A 19,607-nucleotide genomic window follows, 5' to 3' on the forward strand; every position below is an offset into this window, starting at 1 on the left:
GTATGAGGTAGATACCTATATATGGAAGCATAAGTCACCTGGACCCAACAAACTCACTTGTGTACTAGCAGGTTTCTTAGTTTGGGATTCCTTGGTGTTTTCTAGCTCTGCTATTAATAGGAGTATTAGTCATACACACACAGCAATGTCAAACCACACTCAAGTTAGTCATCAACAGAAAACTACTACTCTGTGTACTGACCCAGACAGGTTTTCCCATCCATATGCATGATGTACTTGGGGTGACACCCACAAATTGGCCCATTATCAGCATCATCACATGTATGTTGACAGCCACCGTTTCCATGATTACATGTTACTAGGAAGAAAATATATGTTAGATCTCACAAGTGCTTCTAGCATCTTTGAAAGAAAGTGTCCAATTTTGTCTCCATCTCCCAATACACCTTCCTATCATGCTCCCTTCCTCAGAAATTCTGTGGGACTGAAACAATGCACTGCTCTCTTGGGTAGCTGAGCTTACAAATAATGGTACAACTCCTACAGTACAATTTTTTAATTTTTTTTTTTAAACAAACAGCAGATCTGTGCAATAGTGTCCTGCAAAGTCATTGATTCTAGTTTGGCTCAAATGCTCAGAGTCTAGGCATGTCATCCCAGCTTAGTTGTAACATATCGTATCCCGTATCACTGCAGACAGAACATTATTTGTTCACTTTTGGAAACCATAAGCATATGCAGAATGTTGCATACAAATGCAGCTCCTCTGGTTCTTGGACAGCTCAAATCCTGGTCGGCATTCACAGGCAACGCCTCCTTTGGGTGTTTCTCTGCAGATGTGGGCACAACCATGATCTTTATTCATGCAGCTCATGCCTTCTGCAAAACAGGACAAGTGCAACAGCATCAGCATCCTCGGCATCTCTGTGTGCAGGCAACAGTCAAATCAGATTAGTCCAGTATACACACAGCCAACAGCCTGCTACTTCTGGGAAGGCTCCACAGCAGTAGAACAAAATGTATGAGCTTAAAGACTAGAAAGGCAGAAAGTCCAATCCTGCAAACCAGTGGCCCCCAAGGCTTCTCCAGCTATAATATTTTGTGTGCCCACATTCTTTGATTGCAAGGTCAAAAAGCAACATCCCTAGATTTCTACAGCATCCGCATTCTCATCCCTTGCTCTCATTTTACATCAGCATTTATAAAACCTTTTATAAAAAACACAAGCTGGCTGGTACCTGACAAGATCAAAGCTTAAAGTGACGTTAATTCTTTGCTTATCCACCAGACACTGGAATGTCTAGGATGACACAGAAAAAAAAAATGGCATCCCCATTTCAACTGCTGGTCTACAAAGCAGATTCTCAAAGTCACAACCTACCTCAGCAATGACCAAGTAATGACCACGTAAACATGCAAGTGGTATCTATGCTGTATGTCAGTTCTTTCTTGTCAACTATTTTGTTTTCATGTTTTTCAGATTTCAACTAATCTCTTTCAAAATAACCCCACTGGGAATTATCACGCTGTTCTGTACTTCTGCACGCCTCCCAGCTGGACAGAACTTGATGCCAGTGTCTGCTGAAACCAAAGGAAAAAGCAAGGTGCCACTAGTGACTTTCTTCCTTTTGGTGCACCTCTCAAAAAACATTGCACCATTTCTGTCTCTGACAATTACAAGCTGTTCACGCACCAGCTCTCAATGGCTGCCATAGTGTTTTGTCTGGCCTCTGCAAAAGGTTCAGGTCAATTAAACAGGTAGGAAATGTTCCTAGAACTGTTGTAAAGGCTTTTTCACCTTAACCCTCGCTCAGCTAAATCAATGCCAGGGCCATTGGCAAGACTGTAACACAATTTGTATGCCCACAACTTAAAACTACATGTCAGCTGGCTGAGTTATCAGAACACCACAGAGCGCTGCTGAAATCTTCTACGTTGCTACACAAATGAGAGAAAAAAAAAAAAAAAAAGAATACTCTCCTTGGTTATTCTGAGAACACATTTTTGCCATCAAATGCTCTGCCTTGGTGTATTTAGCTTTTATAAGACAACACATTACACCAAAATGTTCTTTTTTCTTGGCAAGAACACTTTGAGAAGACTCAGTGTATACTTCAGCTGCAAGGGCTTATCCCCCTGAAGGTCTGATACCACATTAACCCAGGGGACTTCTACTGACTTGAGCAAATGCGCTATCAGAGAAATGAAAAGGGTGAACATGTTGCCAGAAAGGGTCAGCATGAACGATTTCACAGCCTATACATGTATATTTTTAGAATTTATGCAGCACCTTTTGAAGCCTCATACCTAAAAGAAACAAGAAACACTATTGGCAGTCAGTGGCAATCAGAGGTCAGCTCCTCACCATTATTCCATTACTCTTCAGTTAGGTTCTTGCTCCAACTTGCACACAACTGTTTTGGCTATCTGAAGCACAAACCGTGGTACCCTTTCTCTGTTAAGAAAGATTTAAGCAGCAGCAGAATAGATGCTGCAGAGCCTGGATTATTCTGCTCTATTGGTTTTTCCGCTCCTTTCCCACAGTGAGGACCCTGTAGAAGTCTAACAAGACAAGGATGCTGCAGATCCTGCAGCACAGAGACACAGCCCAAGGAGCCCACATGAAAGCTGTCATCTATTATTGTGCTGTCAGTCAAGGAATGGGGCAACCCATGAGACCACAAATTAGCCTTATTAACTCTTGTGTTTTCGTGACTTTTCTGTTCCTAAATATGCAGTATGATTTGGTCTGTTAACTCAGCATTGTTAGACAGCATTAAGGGAATCAGCAGCTTAGTTGCTGTTAAAGTTTGTTGTTTGTCTGTGTCTGTTGAGCTACCAAAGGGAAAACCGTTCAAGCAGGTACTTTGGTAAAGTTCACTGACATCAGACATATGGTGTAAATGATGAGTTGGGAATTGATCAGTTCTGAACAAGCAGAGTTCAGTCAGGTCTCCACAGAAAGCTAAAAATGCACTTTCCAAATGAGGGCACGTTATTAAAATAAGAGTATCCATTGTGTAACAAAGCACATGATCAAACCCACCAAAATGCAATCTTCTCCACAGTAAATGTTGGGACATCATCACCAATTTGCTAAGAACACTAAGGCTCCATTTAGGGCACTTCCAGGCAGACACTCAGTAGGACAGAGTGAGGGTGGGAGGGGAGGCAATTGCAGAAAGAACAACCCAATATTCTCAGAGGCAGCCCCCTAGGAGCCAAGTGGCAAAAAGCATCAGCACAGACAGAACAGGACCTCCCAGGAATGTTTGCGACCATTTGCATGCTTTCTGCAGCTCTGCATTAAGGCAGATTTTTCCAAAAAGCGTTTTAGTTATCACTGCTGCTCCACAGAAAGAAAGAATCTTAAAGCTATAGCTAACATGGTCACTTGTGCACAAGCTTTCAGGACCATACAGTGGTTTCAGATGTGGCCTTCACATCACAGGTCCAATTAACTCCCACTGACTCAGCACAAAAAGTAGATAGCTATGACCCTGTGAAATACCACAGGAAAAAGTGGCAAGATTTGTCATCAATAGCAACAGCAGCTACAAGATGTACTGCAAATTCACTAGTGAAAATTCTACATTTTCATTCAAATTTTCCACATTCTCTTATATGCTGCAAATGAAACAAGATGTGCAATGCTGCCCTGTCAGCCAGATAACAGCACCCCAAAGTAAATCCATTCTCCTACATATAGATGAAAAGTAGCTCATTCTAAACAGACAGTCCAGGAAAGATTACGGTTGTGCACAGACAGAGTTCATGTGATTCAAGCAGAGGCTAGGCAGAACCACCAAGAACCTCAGAGGATCCCTGTGCTCCAGACCTACACAATCTTATCAGATGAAAATCAGCTTTAATTATCAAACTCTCCTCTAATAGCTACCTTACCTTGAGTCCCACATTACTGTCTTGGAATAGGTGACAGGGAACCCAGGAGATAAGAGTAAATAGACTTGGAAGGGCAGGTGAGTCAGAGACTTCCCCGTTACTCTAGTCATCTGAAGGAACACAACATCCTCAAGCCTCTGTATTTTTCCAATTTCAACTCCAGCTCACTCTTTTTCTGTGCATGTAAAGGCCAATATTGCAGACCACTAAGAAGAATGTGCCCTCTTAACTGAGCTGAGAGACAGGGAAGGAAATTCTGCCTTATATTATAGATAAGAAATGAAACTGAATAGGTGGGCTAGGCAGCAATGTTTAGATCCATGCTGTGATGCCTTGAGAAAGGACTACTAAGGGATATACAGAGAGATAAGTACATAAGGCAGAGACCTAGCAATGATCAGAAAAGAGGAGAACAAAGTGAGAGGAAAGAGACAACAATGAGATCTGGCTTAAAACAGACCTGCCCACCCAAGAAAAAAAAAAAGTGGGGAATTCCATGCAGTGCTTCTTCACAGTAATGTGGGAAGGGGAGGGAGGTAAACAAACAGAGTGATGACACGAAAAAAATGGCTTTAAAAACACCAACAACACTTCTGTATTTCAGTATCAAGAATTCCAAAGGTACAATTATTAGTAACAGGATATGCTGCTGCTGTTAGTTCAGGAGAGTTTAGCATACTCAAGAAGCAGCAAATGAGAAGAATTGGAAGCTTTTTTTCCCTTGGCATCAGACAAGACGAGAAGTTAAAACAACTGATCTTCATTCTTGGATTCATCATCCATGCACACAAACACACATCACTGCTGGCAAGGAAACGTGAAGGGAAAAACCTTGCCCTGCCATTGCAGCCTGCTGCAGTAGCAAGCTGAGCAATGGCCTGAGAAATCACCATGCATCACCAGATCTCCATGAGACCAAGCACAATACCAGAGAAGCTGAGAATACAGATTCGTAATTCAAACAAAAGATCAATTCAGCTACGTCAGATGACAGCCACCTCAGTGCACTCATCTCAGGATGGCCATATATGTCTACAAATGCTGATCTCTTCAGTATGGGGAATTTTAAAGTGAGATTTGTTTATTCATGCTCAGATTCCTCTTATAGTCATGCCAACGATAAGCCTTAGATTAAAAGAAAGCTTTGCAGCCTTAAATACTTCTTAGGAAGATATTCACTGTACAGTTCAATGGACAACTCCCTGATCTGAGTAACCACTTTAAAGTATTCCCCAAGGGCATCCAAAATAATTTTGTTCAACCCAATGTCTAATTAGACATCCAAGGCTCTCAGATCTTTTAAAGGTAGTTTCATAAAGGTTTCACTCAAAACAAAGAACACTATTTGAATACCTTTGGGGCTGACAAACAATAAATCTCTTAGCTGAAACCTAAACATTGTATGGGGAATCTAAAAGGTACCTAGAGGTAATGTAGCTTTTGCCTTGTAACTGAAGTCGGTAGAAACTGTCAGAACTCACTGTCCCTCAGTTTATTGCCATTTCCTGGATCAGGACACAGCTCAGCTGCACAACAGAGCATAAAGTACACTGGGAGTATAGCAGTACAGCCTTTAAAAAGCATAACGCTGCAGACATACGGGTGGGATCAAAGGGGCAGAAGGGATGCAGACAGTCTTCAAAGTCACTTAGAAGATCCTGACACAGTGCTCCTTTTAAAAGAATTGAGGACTTCAAGATACTTCACAGCCTCAAAAAACTCAAACTAAAAATACTTTTGAATCTGCTATAGAGAGTTTGCCGTGAGGAGTTTGTCAAAAACTCCTGCTTGGTGCGTGGAGGGAAGCAGCCAGTACCTTCTGAGCGGTGGATGCATGTGTGCTGGTTGTCACTTAGAAAGAATCCTTCCTTACAGCGACACTCGTAGCTCCCCACAGTGTTGACGCAAACGTGCTGGCAACCACCATTGTTGAACGTGCATTCATCCATATCTGAAAGAGAGAGAAAGAGATCAGCTTCGTACCTGCCCTATATGAAAATCACCGCTACAAATGAACACCGAGACAGCTATTTGGGTTAGCTGCTCAATATACAGCACAGACACCAGGTCCCTAACCAGCAGGTACCCACCCAGGCAGCTCAGACAGCCGGGGCTAGCCTGTTGTTCTGTCAGCCTTGCACAAGTATATTTCTGCCCCCCACTCTTCCCGTTTGCAGTTTGGCCAGTCAGTCACAGGGCTCCCAGGAAATTCTGGCCAACTAAACAAGAAGGCAGAGCAGCTCAGGGAAGACAGAAGCAGGGTACCTGCACTAGGCCCACACTTCATGTAGGAGAACATCACCTGCCTCAGCTCCCTACTCCACATAGGAGAATATACACTGCCTCTCAGAGCAGCCAGAGAGTACTACCACTAAGCAACCTAGCACATTTACATCTAGGTTGAGCATCCATGCCTGGTCCTATCTTGCTCCGTGATATACAGCTTTGGTTCCAAACCCAAGCAAGCAATGTATGGTGTTTTTCAGTAAGATCCCCATTCTGAAGCAAAGGTGGAAGAAAAACACCAAGTTCAAAATAAGATTGGCTTAAATATAAAACCTTCCTCTTCTTCCTCCTTGCTTTTGCTCTAGCTACAAAGTCATACATCACATGTTCTGATGCTCAGTTTGGTTTATTATCCTCCTCCCTCAACTCTAGTTCATCATCACTTACCGTCAAGGCTGCTGTCATGTTGCCTGACCACAGTCAAGGACAAGAGCAGAAGTTCTGGAAATAGGTTCAATGTTGATGTTGCAATACGTAGAGCTTCAACAATTCCAGAGAATATAGAAACGTTCAATTTGCAAGATAGCCAAGAGAAACAAAGAGTAGAAAAACCTGGGGATATGCCTCTGAATACAGGATGTTCATCCCAATCTCCAGTTCTGAATTTCATCCTTTAATTGCTGGAGACTTCTGTAACCTCTGCCAGCAAATAATTTTCTTACCCTAATTTTCCTATTTTTCAAATGCTGGTTTGAACAGGAAGCAAAAATGCTCAGTACCTTAGAAAAAAAAAATAGCAAGACAAAACATTGCTAAGGGAAAGCACTGGTCTCATTTGCAAGTTCAAATGGGACACTATATTTGCTCCCTGTTCTGTTCATTGCTCCTGTGATAATTGTACGATGTTTTTAATTTAACACTTTAGCATTTCTGGCATAACACAGCTGCCTTCCAAAAAACGGGGAAAAAGAAAGGCTTTTAGTAAAAAGCATAATGCGGCATTACACCAGATTTAATTTCTACTGAAGGCAATGAGTAAGCCAATGGCATGCAAAGGAATGTGACCTGCTCATAGCAACAAGAGCGGCTGACATATCTCCATCACAGAGAATCTGAGTATTTTAGAGAGCTACAGTGCTGTGAATGTCCAAACAATCATGAATAAACAGCCACCATGAGCCTGCAGTACTACAGATTTGAACTCCAGCAGATGTTTCTGCCTTACGGACCTTGGAAAGATTACAAAATATCATCTCTTTCCAAAAAGTAATTGTCTATTTGGCTAAAACCCAGACACACAGCTGAGATCTTCAAAAATGAGTGCGAAAGGAGAGCAACCATGGTGTAAAGACAGTAAATAAACAGATTAAGAGAAGATGTGATCCAATTTGCTGCTGCATACCAAAATATTTATTTAAAGTTTACATCATATCTCAAAAATTGGCTGGTCAGTAAAAACTTCACCGTATGTCAATGACATTTTATTTTAAAAAGTCTGCCATGCAGTACTGAGCAGCTTCCCAGTACTGTAACAGGTGGCAGATTTTGGTCAATGTTCTGTCTGTCTTTCTGATCCCAAACAAGTCAGTGGAATTATGTTCTAGAGGGGCTACTGGATACTAAGAGAACGTACCCTTTGGTGGCATTACAAGAGGCAATGCGTTAGCTCACTTTCAGCCCTTCCTAATAACCTCAGCTGAACTCCACTGTGTGTTTACACAAAGGCAAGAGAGAAAAAAATAAGATGTTCTCAATATGTTAAAGCATCAGCAAATTGTTTGCTTCCCTCTCTATTTTCTTTAGTGAAATACTTGAACTCGGTGACTTAGAATCATAGAATCATAGAATCATAGAATATCCTGAGTTGGAAGGGACCCTTAAGGATCATCAAGTCCAACTCTTGACACCGCACAGGTCTACCCAAAAGTTCAGACCATGTGCCTAAGTTCACGGTCCAATCTCTTCTTAAATTCAGACAGGCTCGGTGCAGTGACCACTTCCCTGGGGAGCCTGTTCCAGTGTGCGACCACCCTCTCTGTGAAGAACCCCCTCCTGACGTCCAGCCTAAATTTCCCCTGCCTCAGCTTAACCCCGTTCCCGCGGGTCCTGTCACTAGTGTTAATGGAGAAAAGGTCTCCTGCCTCTTGACACCCCCTTACGAGGAAGTTGTAGACTGTGATGAGGTCTCCCCTCAGCCTCCTCTTCTCCAGGCTGAACAGGCCCAGTGACCTCAGCCGTTCCTCGTACGTCTTCCCCTCAAGGCCTTTCACCATCTTCGTAGCCCTCCTCTGGACACTTTCCAACAGTTTCATGTCCTTTTTATACTGTGGTGCCCAGAACTGCACACAGTACTCGAGGTGAGGCCGCACCAGCGCAGAGTAGAGCGGGACAATCACCTCCCTTGACCTACTAGCGATGCCGTGCTTGATGCACCCAGGATACGATTGGCCCTCCTGGCTGCCAGGGCACACTGCTGGCTCATATTCAACTTGCTGTCTACCACGACCCCCAGATCCCTCTCTTCTAGGCTGCTCTCCAGCGTCTCGTCGCCCAGTCTGTACATGCAGCCAGGGTTTCCCCGTCCCAGGTGCAGGACCCGGCACTTGCTCTTATTGAACTTCATGCGGTTGGTGATCGCCCAGCTCTCCAACCTATCCAGATCCCTCTGCAAGGCCTTTACGCCCTCATTTGAGTCCACAACTCCTCCAAGTTTGGTGTCATCAGCAAACTTGCTCAAAATACCCTCTATTCCTACATCCAGATCGTTTATAAAAATATTGAAAAGTACCGGCCCTAAAATGGAGCCTTGAGGGACCCCACTGGTGACTGCCCGCCAGCCTGACGCAGCCCCATTTACCATAACCCTTTGGGCCCTGCCCATTAGCCAATTGCTCGCCCATCGTATGATGTTTTTATTTAGCTGTATGCTGGACATTTTGTCCAGTAGGATCCTATGGGAAACCGTGTCAAAAGCCTTGCTGAAGTCCAAAAAAATCACATCAGCTGGTTTCCCTTGGTCCACCATACGGGTGATCTTATCATAAAAGGAAATCAGGTTAGTTAGGCAGGACCTACCCTTCACAAACCCATGCTGGCTGACTTCACCCTCTCCCCTCCATTTACACTATAACGAAGTTAATCTGTGGGCATGCACCAGACTCACAGCCAGTAAAACTCAACACAATCCCCAGTGGAGACTCCAGAGCTTTTCTAATTTGACCCAGAAGAAGATAGAGCCCAGGGATGCACATCCACACACAAATGGGCAGCAGAAGAGAAAAAAACTGAGCTATCTCTGGAAAAGCAAATGTGACAGTTTCTGCAGCATGGGGTGGTGGGGAAAGAGAGAGAGCGTGCAGGGTCAAGGGAGCGCTGCCTGGAGTGAACATGTTTCCAGGGTTGTGTACTTTGCTTCACACTAACTACCCAGGAAAACCCTGAGCATTTTGTTTAGGCCCTCTTAACTTCAACACCCCTCTGTCATACACAGCAACTGCACAGCCCTAATTGTGTGCCCTTTCCTTATAGCTTGCATGTCAGGAAGGGCTCAGACATTGGAAGAGTGAGAAGCCCATACGTTCTAGACCTCGCAAGAGAAAAGGTTTTAGGTAAAGAAATACACGAGAGAATTGACTCTAAGCTAACTTTGGAACAGAAAAGACGATGACAGCACGTGTTCTTTTAAGGAAAGCCATTTAGTATAATAATAGGCGCCACTTCACACATTTTAATCCAAAAACACTTAACAGAAACAGAGAAGCACAACTACCCTCAAACGGTGAAAGCGCAATGACCCTCACTCAGACGGGGAAAGCACCACACTGGGATGGCGCATCGGCGCCTGCAATTCCCCCTTCCCATCAGTGACCTTCTCCTCCAGCCGAGCTGACTAAGCACAACGGATGACCACGCATTTCCCAGGAACGCCGCTAACACGTTACAGCATTCCCACTCGCAATGCTCACAAGCACACTTACCCAAGCAGTTGTGGCCGTCGTGAGCCAACATAAAGCCGTCGTAGCAAGTGCAGCGGTAATTCCCCGGAATGTTGAAACACTCGTGGACACAGCCTCCATTGAAGTCGTTATCACATTCATCAATGTCTACGGAATAAAGCAAAAGTCAACGTGATGGATGTTTGCCTGAGTGTTATAGACACTGCGCGATGAGACCGTGTAACTGTGAACAGCAACTGCTGGCCTAAATCGTCATTGTCTTGCAAATAGGCAACACTTAACGCATTACTTGCTAAATGTTTCCAAAGAGGGACAAAATACCCTGAGATTCCCACAGAGCTTAGCCTTATAGGCTAAGGTTTTTAAGGCTGCTGATTAAACAAACTAATGATTAGACCAAGTGGTATTACTAGGCTAAAAGCCATGCAATTGTTTCTCTTTTGATTTTGTAACTGAGAAAAATCAATCAGATCTTTTAAGATCAGCCTGAAAAAACAAATCGTCCCCTATCTTTTAAGGCATTATTTCTTATTTTTCTGCTTTGTCTTCTCAGAAATATCTCATGTTTTCACACGTAATATCCCGTTACATTTTAGTAACACCGTCTTTAAAGGCCACCAGATGATGTGGGAGGGGGTGGCGGTAAAGCAATCAGTAGTCAGAGGTTGTTTTTTTAGGTTCTCTGCAACAGACAAAAGTAAGATGACGCAATCAAAGGGTGACAGCACGAAAGCACACAAAGTAAAAATAAGAAAGTTAGTATCCACAGGTCATTGTCTGCCCTTGTCAAGGCAGAATTCAAGTTGACTAAAAGCTTATCTGAACACCTTCACACAATTCTTCTGTGGAACTCCATGCTGCATGGTATCGCACACATCGAGATCTCTGAAGCGTTCAAAAAACATCTCAGACACATGTAACATGGGCGATCCACTTCAGAACAGCAAAAAATTAAAGAAGAAAATATGCCACCATTTGGGAAATCACAGGAAATTGCTCATAAAAAACATGTTCCACCTCTATGCTACTGGCAGGAAATTTTTCAGTGGCTACGCATTTGCATACTACAGTATTTCTTTCCCCCTCTTTAGCTTGCTAGAGACAATTAGAAATTAAAAATAATAATAATAATAAATCACTGTTTCAACCTCATAATGTAGTCCCTGTGTTCCTCCAGCAATTACACTGTGAGCAGCTCCTAAACCTGAAGGTCAGCGCCTTCACCAGTACCTAGTATATTTGTAAAACCCAAAGTCATAAGCAGCAAGTAAGGACTACAGTAAAGCATCAAAGCCTCCTACTTCTGGGTACCAACCTAGCTGCAAACAAAAGTTGAACGAGTCCCATATACTTGGCCAAGGCCTTGTCCCACGCTGGCCAAGGTGAAGGACACTTGGTGCTGACCAGCCTATCTCATGCACAGTAGCACGTGGGACCTCCAGAACATTTTTATGCGAGATTTCAGTCCCAGTATCCCAGCTGACATTTGCTTTACAGAGAGAAGAAACTTCCTACTATGGACCTGCCCTTCCCTTGCTAATTCTATCAGTTCCAAAGAACACTCCAGGACCTTGCAGGAAGGCAGAGAGGTGCAATTACTGAGACAAGGCAGAGCAGAGCAATTCTATCGTTTTACCTTCACATTTCTTCCCTTCGCCAGTGTAACCCACTTTGCACATGCACTTGTACAGCTTCGGGGTATTTTGACATATAGCATCTGGATGGCAGTCGTCAAGCCCCAGGGCACATTCATCCACATCTGTGAAAAGATACCAAATTCAAAAAAGGATGCCAGAAGACGGAGAATAGGGCATAAGTCCTGTATGTTTCACAGACTAGATGATAAAAGGCTGCAAGCATGCACATACCAATTTTAAATCCAAGACAAAAACATGCAGAGTATCTAGACTGAAACCTGTACCTGTACCAATGGCTGTACCCGCACACGAATACACCTGTATGCAGTTCAGATAAGCTTGCACAAAGCTTTTGTGCTCACTTATAAACACATCTACATTAATCTATTATGGGCTAGATCCCCCATGAGATTTAGCCGATGAAGTTTTACAGCAATTTGTTTACCCCAGAAGGAGCTATGACTGTATATCTTCGCAGAACTGTTGAGAAGAGCTGCTGTTCATCTTTCTGGTTAACATAAAGCTAATACTGGAAGAGATCTCCGTTGCATCCATAGTATCACCCTTAGGAAGCCCAAAGTCTCTTAAACTAAGAATGTGAGTTCACAGAAATAATGAAATTTCCAAGCTGCCAACCTGCAACACGTTAAAAGACTGGCTTACCATTAAACAGACGCGTAACCTATTAATAACACATTTTTATTGCTTAGTTTTTTTGTTTTAATACAGAGATAGCGTCTGTTGAGCAGCACTGCCAAGTCACCTGGCCGGCCACCCCGAGCACAGCACGCTGAAGCAGCTCCAGAGCAGGGGAAGCGAGGGGAAAGAGAAACGCCAATAGGCAGGAGCCCTGGAGACGGAGGAGCACAGACAGGAGAGGAGGGAAGAGAAGTTACGGGCAGCGGCGGTTTTGCAGGCGGCGGGGGAGAGTCGCGAGGCAGGGACAGGGACAGGGACAGGCAGGGACAGGGACAGGCAGGGACAGGGACAGGCAGGGACAGGCAGCTCTCCAGCCGGACCCCGCCACGAGTTGCCGGCGCGGCTGTCAGCCGCTTTGTGCGGCGGGGACCGCGCCGTGCCCGGCTCCGCTCCCGGCCGCAGCCGCAGCGTTCTCCGCGCCCCGGGTCCCGGCGGCGGCGGCCGCCGCGCTGAGGCGCCCGGTGCCCGGCCCGCACCTGCCCGCCAACGGCCGCTAACGGCCGGCGCGCGCCCCGCCAACGGCTCCCCGCGCGGCCCCGCTGCCGGCCAGGTGCCGCCGTGGTGCGGGGCTGCGGCACTCACCGGGGAGGGGCAGGGCGGCGGCGCCCGGCGCGGGCAGCAGCAGGAGCAGCAGCGGCAGCGCCCGCGCCCCCGCCGCGCCGCGGCGGCCGCCGGACCCCATGGATGGCGCTGAGGCGGCGGCGGCGGCGGCTGCCTGCTGCTGCTGCTGCTGCCGCCGCCGGGCGGGAGGGGAGGAGGCGTCTGCGGGCCCGCCTCGCACCGACGACGGCGGGCGCGGGGCGGCCGGGGCTGGGCGGGCCTCCCCGGGCCTCCCCTGCCCTCCCCGCCGGCCGCCCCCCACAGGCAGGTGTGGCGGGGAGCGGCGCTGCCCCGGCCCCGGCCCCGGCCCCGCCGTACCTCACCTCAGGAGCACGCCGGGTGCCGGCGGCAGCTGCCTCGGGGCCGCAGCTCCCGGCGGGGTTCACAGCGTTGGTGAATCTTCAGAGCGAAACTTGCCCCCGGTCTTTGTTTCCTTAATGGCAGCTGTAAATTAGCGCTGTCTCACCGCAGCATCAGGCTTCACTGCTTTTGAAATGATCAAAGTTGTCCCCTTTTAAAATCCAGTGAGAAACGACCCATTGTACGGCGGGGGCAGTTCCAGCCCCAGTCCAGCTCGTCTATAAATGCATAAAGCTGCCCATTAAACGCTCCAAGGGCTCTCCAACAAACCCCACAACAAACCCCAAAGCTCCCCTTACTGACAAGTAATAAAGGGACGAAGGCTGTCTCCCCCGTTTCCACGTTCTCTCGTGCAGGCAGCCACATTCACGGTGGGAATTCACAGATCCTAACCTAGCATGGGACTTCACCTCTCCCCGGGGATGCCCGTGAAGGTGTCTCTTCAAACAACCCCCCAGATGCAGACAAGCCACTTCCCATTGAAGCACACGACTACAAGCTACCTTACAGGAAAGCTGTTACACATTTTCAGCACTTTCCACTCAAGGCTCCTCAGGGAGCCCGACCGGTATTAATTCAGTTAAAATTCATCACCAGATGTGACAACACAGCATCTACATATGCGGTGTAGCAGAAAAACAGAGACCCCGAAGAGGCAAACAGCCCATACAACCAAAGCTTTCTGAGACACAGTAAAAGCAGAGCTGCTTGTTTACTTTTGTAAACTAAAAGAAAAAGTGACACAAAAATTTAGGAATGCCCCAGTTAGATCAAAAGATTTCAACACACAGCTAGGAAAACAAACAGGAACAAATTTATCTTCGTTAATCAAACTATGTCTTACACATAAATCTTGAAGTTCTTTGTGATGGACCTTAGCTGTAATTTAACATATAATACTCATTTATTTATGATGAAGGGTTGCCATTAAAATATCTCTTTGAAGACACAAAACAGATTGAAGCCCAGACCTTAACTCAGATGTCTTTCTATAGCCTTCTTTAACCGTTTCTATTCAACTACAGAGTGACAGAGAGAGATGACAAGCACTGAGTACAAAGATTTTTACTGGAAGGGGGAAGCTAGAAATTGATGGAGTGCTAAGAACTTAAGTATGTTGAAAGAAAAAAAATAAATAGCAGCAGTTGTTCAAAAAAAACAGAACCCAAACAGCACCGACTGTTCTTCTTCAGCAATTAACAACATTAAATAACATCACAGATTTTTAGGAAAAAAAATAGCTACCAGTAAAACTTCACAAGAAGCATAAGTAATCAGGGTATTTTCATACATTATACATACTGATCCTAAAATCAATAGCAAAGTTTTTGCTCCTCTAGGTATCTGACAACATTTTAGTTTTGAGCCAAGTTTTTTCAGCTTGTGTGGACCAAAGTGCCATTCAGTTATGTTTCATGGAGGCTTTGGGGAGTTCACAAGCAAAAGCTTACTTTTGGTGAAAGGCTTGTACTTCTGAAGGCCTGCCTGCTTTTTCCGATTGTACTAATGTGCATACTGTGCTATGATCTTGCAAAAGCTGGCACTTGTTCCTGCAAACCTTGTCCGATCTCTTTGGACCACAAGGATCCACGATTCCGCCTGCCCTCCACTCAAACTAAATTCTGCTTGAAGCTGCTTCACACCAAAGGATATAGACTAAGCTGTCAAAGAGCAGTCTGATATTGAAACTGCTTTGGAAATTCTGCACCTGATCTCCTGGATAAAGTTGAATACACCAGAGATTTGGGATAAAAAAAAAAAAAAAAAAAAAAAAAAAAAAAAAAAAACCTGCTCTTATGCTTTATAATCCTTGCTAAATTTTATTATTAAATGATAAGCAAACATTTACTTAAGGACATCTAGAATGCTATTTCATTTGTACTTGAATGTAGTGAGAAGTAATGGGTCTGCTTTTGGGGTAATTTTGACCCCAAATTTAACACAACCGAATGAGTGCTTGTGACAGAAGCTGAACATGGGTGGGAGAGCAGTGAAAAAAGGGAAGAGGGCCGACATACAAGTGAAAGAATACCTTCAAATATTTATTTATTCCAAAGCCTTTCACATATGTCTCAGAGCTTTAGTTTCAAGATCTTCTAATCTCTATATGCATACTGGGTTCTGAACAACTGGAATCCTTTGAGATGAATCACTCAGTTTTGCACTTAGTATTTCCATCCTAGCATCCAACAGTTTTACAAGCTACTCATCGTCTTGTTGTGGAGATCTACATAAAATAACACAGCTTTCAGTCTTCAGCATTCAATTGTGCAATTTAACAGTGCCTTTCAGATTGAGAGAGACATACGTATGGCTTACCTCAGAGAGAAAATCTGGGGTACTCTGGTCACAAGCAGTCTATTAGACCTTCTCATGGAACTTATACTCCTTGTCTAAGTCTTTTTATGCCACTGGTAGAAAAACCTCCTCAAAATAAACATCAGATATACTGATGATATTTCAAATGTTGTAGGATCTGTCTTAAAACACCTGCCACTGAAATTATGATAAACTGTACCTTGCTCATTTCAGGGCTTAATAAAATACGTTTATTAATGAATACACATCCATGATTTCATAGTAAGAAGTCCCTTTTCCCTTATGTGAAGTGGTTTGTGCACAACTGCACCATGCAGTTCTTTAACTAACTCCTTTGTACTTCTTTGAGAGAACCTCCCAAGGTATCTCCACCAACAAATCATAACGCCAGCACATTTCTAAACCCGGTGTGTTTGGACTAGTTAGTCCGCAGACAATCCCTGCCTAACACTCAAACTCTCCTCACCGGCTGACATTAAGCCTCACCTTCTATAAAATCACCTCGGACCTGGCACATGGAAAAGTGCTGTGAAGGCAGCAGTTGCACAACATGCTTTGCTCACCAAGGCCCCTGACCTTTTTGTTCCTTCCCCTTGGGAGAAGATCTGAGGCCACCCACAGTGAAGCAAATGTGCTTCCGAAGCTGTGCTTACCTCAGAGCTCCATCCAGGCCTGCCCCACGGACATCCTCACAGCACCCTGCGGAGGAATTAGGAGCAGCAGATCTTATGAGCCCAGGGAAGGAAGATGTTAGACTCAGTTTCCAAGACAGGCAAGCTTGGCATTTTGCACAGCCGCCACTTGCTTGGCAGCACATACTGAGTTCACAACCATACCCCCGAGCCTATCTAAGGCTCAAAACACTCCTTGGAGCATGGGGCAGGTAGAGCTCATCCTCTCAGCATCTCCCCCAGCAAGTCCACAGCACAATACCACCAGTGGTTAGTGCTGCAGTCACTGACAACTCAGGAACACCAATGTGTTTCTTCACATGAGAGATCTTAAAACTTCTTTCACTTTGTTTAAAAAACCCTCCAACACAGATCAGGGTGTGTGGAAGAAAAACAAATAAATAAATTAAAAAAAAAAAAAACACAGAGGGAGATGAAGGAATCAGACATAGCTCCAGAAAACAATAGAACTCCTTCCCCTCAGTGTTTCCCTGAATGGTACAGAACATTCAGTAACAATCTCAGAGTCTGACACAGATTTCAGAACAGTCCTAACTTACCTTTGTTCTCAAGCAGAGAATGTTACTTTTTGTATTTATCAGCTTCAAAACAGGTATTTGTCAAAGCAGAAGTTAGTCATTGCTATAAAGCACGTCAGAACAATAAGCAAGTCTCGCCAGCTGTAGGTGACAAAAGAGAAGGCAGCTCCATAAAACACAGGAAAAACAGTGCACCTGAAAGATGAGCTCTTTTTCTGCAGATGCTGGGCTACCAAGGAATGGCACAAATCACACTATGTGGGGCAAGTGGCATTCAGTATTCTTACCTGTTGCTGCCATTGCACATGGGGAGGGACTGCAGAATCAGTGAGTGGGGTTGGAAGGTATCTGTGGAGACAGATAATTGTCCAACACTCTGCCCAAGCAGAACGCCCTGAAGACTATATTTTGGATGAAGCAGCAGATGGACATGAATAAAACTGATTTTATCTCTGCTTCTCACATAGCTGGCATAAAAATTTTCAGAACATCGGCAGCAGAAAAGTTACACAAGTGAGATATGCTCACATTTGTTTACTGGTCAATCCAATCTAGAAACTAGATTTAATACACAGGAAAGCATACAGAACCAGTTTCTAGGTGAGATAAGCAGAGCAGTATGTAATGAACAAAGATTACACATGGCTCCACTATGTCATTATGTACTTCAAATCATTCAAAAAAAAAAAAAAAAAAGTGAATGAAAAGATAGAGAAGGGACCCTATTTTTACCTCTGTCCCAGCACAACCCATCCACCCAGTAATTCCAGCTCTGGTACAATCTGTCAAGTTATATCTTGCCATGGGCAAAGATAGGATAAATCAAGCAGGAAACAGGCAATATAGGCAATTATGCTTGGGCACAGCATGCCACAGATATGCAGCCATGGTCAGAGTCTCAGATGGGGACAGTGCTGTTTTCTTGTTTAACCTTATAGCTGAAGCATCAGATAACATTTCCAATCATTTCTACTTTTCTTTATGGATCCTTACACAGAGGGAAAGGTTGAGCAAACAGTACATGGAAACTGACTGTATTTTTCCAAACTTAAAATTCTGAGACCACCTTCAAACTTCTTCAAATATGAGGATCAGAAGTTGTGCTAAGGCAGGAGAAAAGCTAATACATACAGTAGAGCACGTGTCTGTACACGTACTCAGACGCTCTCCGAGATCTACATTAGTCCCTTTGCCCTCCTGTTTTCCTCACTCCCTGATTACTGAGTAGGCATCTTTTCCACTGATGGATGTGTTTGACTGATGACTGTGCGTGAGAACACTACAGTGGTACAAGGAGGGAGGCAGGCATTCGGGTGAACAGATCAAATACAAAAACATTCAAAACAAAACAGAACAAGACTGTAAGGTCACAAACTTAATTGTTACAGCATAAACTGAAAATAATGGAAGTTGGACTTCTCAAGAACTTCACATGAAATCAGACATCAAATTTCCAAACGTACCTGCAATCAGGCAAAAGGGAAAAGATGATTAGCCACGTTACATTAAAAGGCTTTTGAAAATAGCACATTAATGCTATTTCTCATGTTAGAAGACAAATTTTATTGCAATTCAGCAAATGAGCTACACCTGTAAACTGTTTTGTATGTCCAATTCACATTTAATGTCCAATGGATTCAAATGTCACAGGAAAAATAGAAAAGGAAAACAGTACCTGGTTTTCTCATCATAATGTAAACTTTAACACCCACCCTTAAAAAAAAAAAAAAAAAACAAGCCAGTGATTTCCCCACGTAGTAAAATATATAGTTTATAAGGTATTGATGCTTTTTCTAACAGCCAGTCTAAAGATATTAAAAATCCTACAAAGATGAGAAGTACATGTACAATATCTTCAAGTATTTTCAAGTATCCTATAGCATCTTGCACTATGGAAAACAATCTTTTGACAATATACAGAAAAAGTTAGTTCTTTGAATAATTTTACTGCAGAAATAAAACCTTAACATATTTATGAATTCAAAACACATCAAAAATATGGATCTTCCAGCTAGTAGATCTCACTTCAACAATTTGAAAAATATTCTTGATAATGGAAAAAGTTGTGGAATAGTCTTCAGTTCATTAGTGTGTTTTCAGCTACAGAATGTCAGATGTTTAACTTATGGCAGATAAAGGCTTTTTTTCTTGTATAAACTTACCATAGTATTTCAAACAAGTCTTTATTAAGTTTCATTTTATTTCTGTATAAAGTATCATATCAACTCCAATAGCATTAATCAAAGAAACAAATAATTGATAGGCAACAGCCTGTTTTTTCCTCGTATCAGATATCAGCCTGTAAACATGTTTGGTCAATGTAGCATTATATTTACTGCATTATGAACTACTCAATTTTATCATTATATTTCTGTATCACCTACAGACTGCATGTGTGCTCACATGACTCTCAGTGCTAAGTTAAAAAAAAAACATTGTATTTTCCCAATAATTGCAATAATAATATTAATAAAAATCACTATCGCCACATTAACTCACACCTCCCAAACCTGCTTCCTTATTTTAGGACACTAACAGAAAGAAGGTTATGGTTGTCTGTAGCTCTTTTCCGAACAAAAAATGCAATGCAAATGTTGAGAAGGGAGATGGATTTTACAACACCCTAGCTAAAGATTACAACACTGTGACTATACCATTCCTTCTTTATCTAAGAGTCATCCAATTCTGCACGATCACATGGAAGGAGTAAATGCTGGATCCGAACGCGATTCTGTG

The 19,607-nt window shown here is 43.7% G+C and overlaps 1 protein-coding gene across 1 annotated transcript in view; it reads right to left on the minus strand.

Annotated features, from left to right (window-relative positions):
• Nucleotides 1–17,171, minus strand: part of SCUBE2 (signal peptide, CUB domain and EGF like domain containing 2) — a 47,166-nt gene extending 29,995 nt beyond the window's left edge. The window contains exons 1-6 of the mRNA XM_032188569.1: nt 17,159–17,171; nt 11,683–11,805; nt 10,068–10,193; nt 5,681–5,815; nt 715–840; nt 203–319 (exon numbers count right to left, since the gene is read on the minus strand). Of these exons, the coding sequence (XP_032044460.1) occupies nt 203–319; nt 715–840; nt 5,681–5,815; nt 10,068–10,193; nt 11,683–11,805; nt 17,159–17,171 (640 nt within the window). The remainder of the gene's footprint in view (nt 1–202; nt 320–714; nt 841–5,680; nt 5,816–10,067; nt 10,194–11,682; nt 11,806–17,158) is intronic.
• Between the last annotated feature and the right edge of the window lie 2,436 nt (nt 17,172–19,607).

This window comes from Aythya fuligula, chromosome 5 (assembly GCF_009819795.1).
Source record: "Aythya fuligula isolate bAytFul2 chromosome 5, bAytFul2.pri, whole genome shotgun sequence".
NCBI lineage: Eukaryota > Metazoa > Chordata > Aves > Anseriformes > Anatidae > Aythya > Aythya fuligula.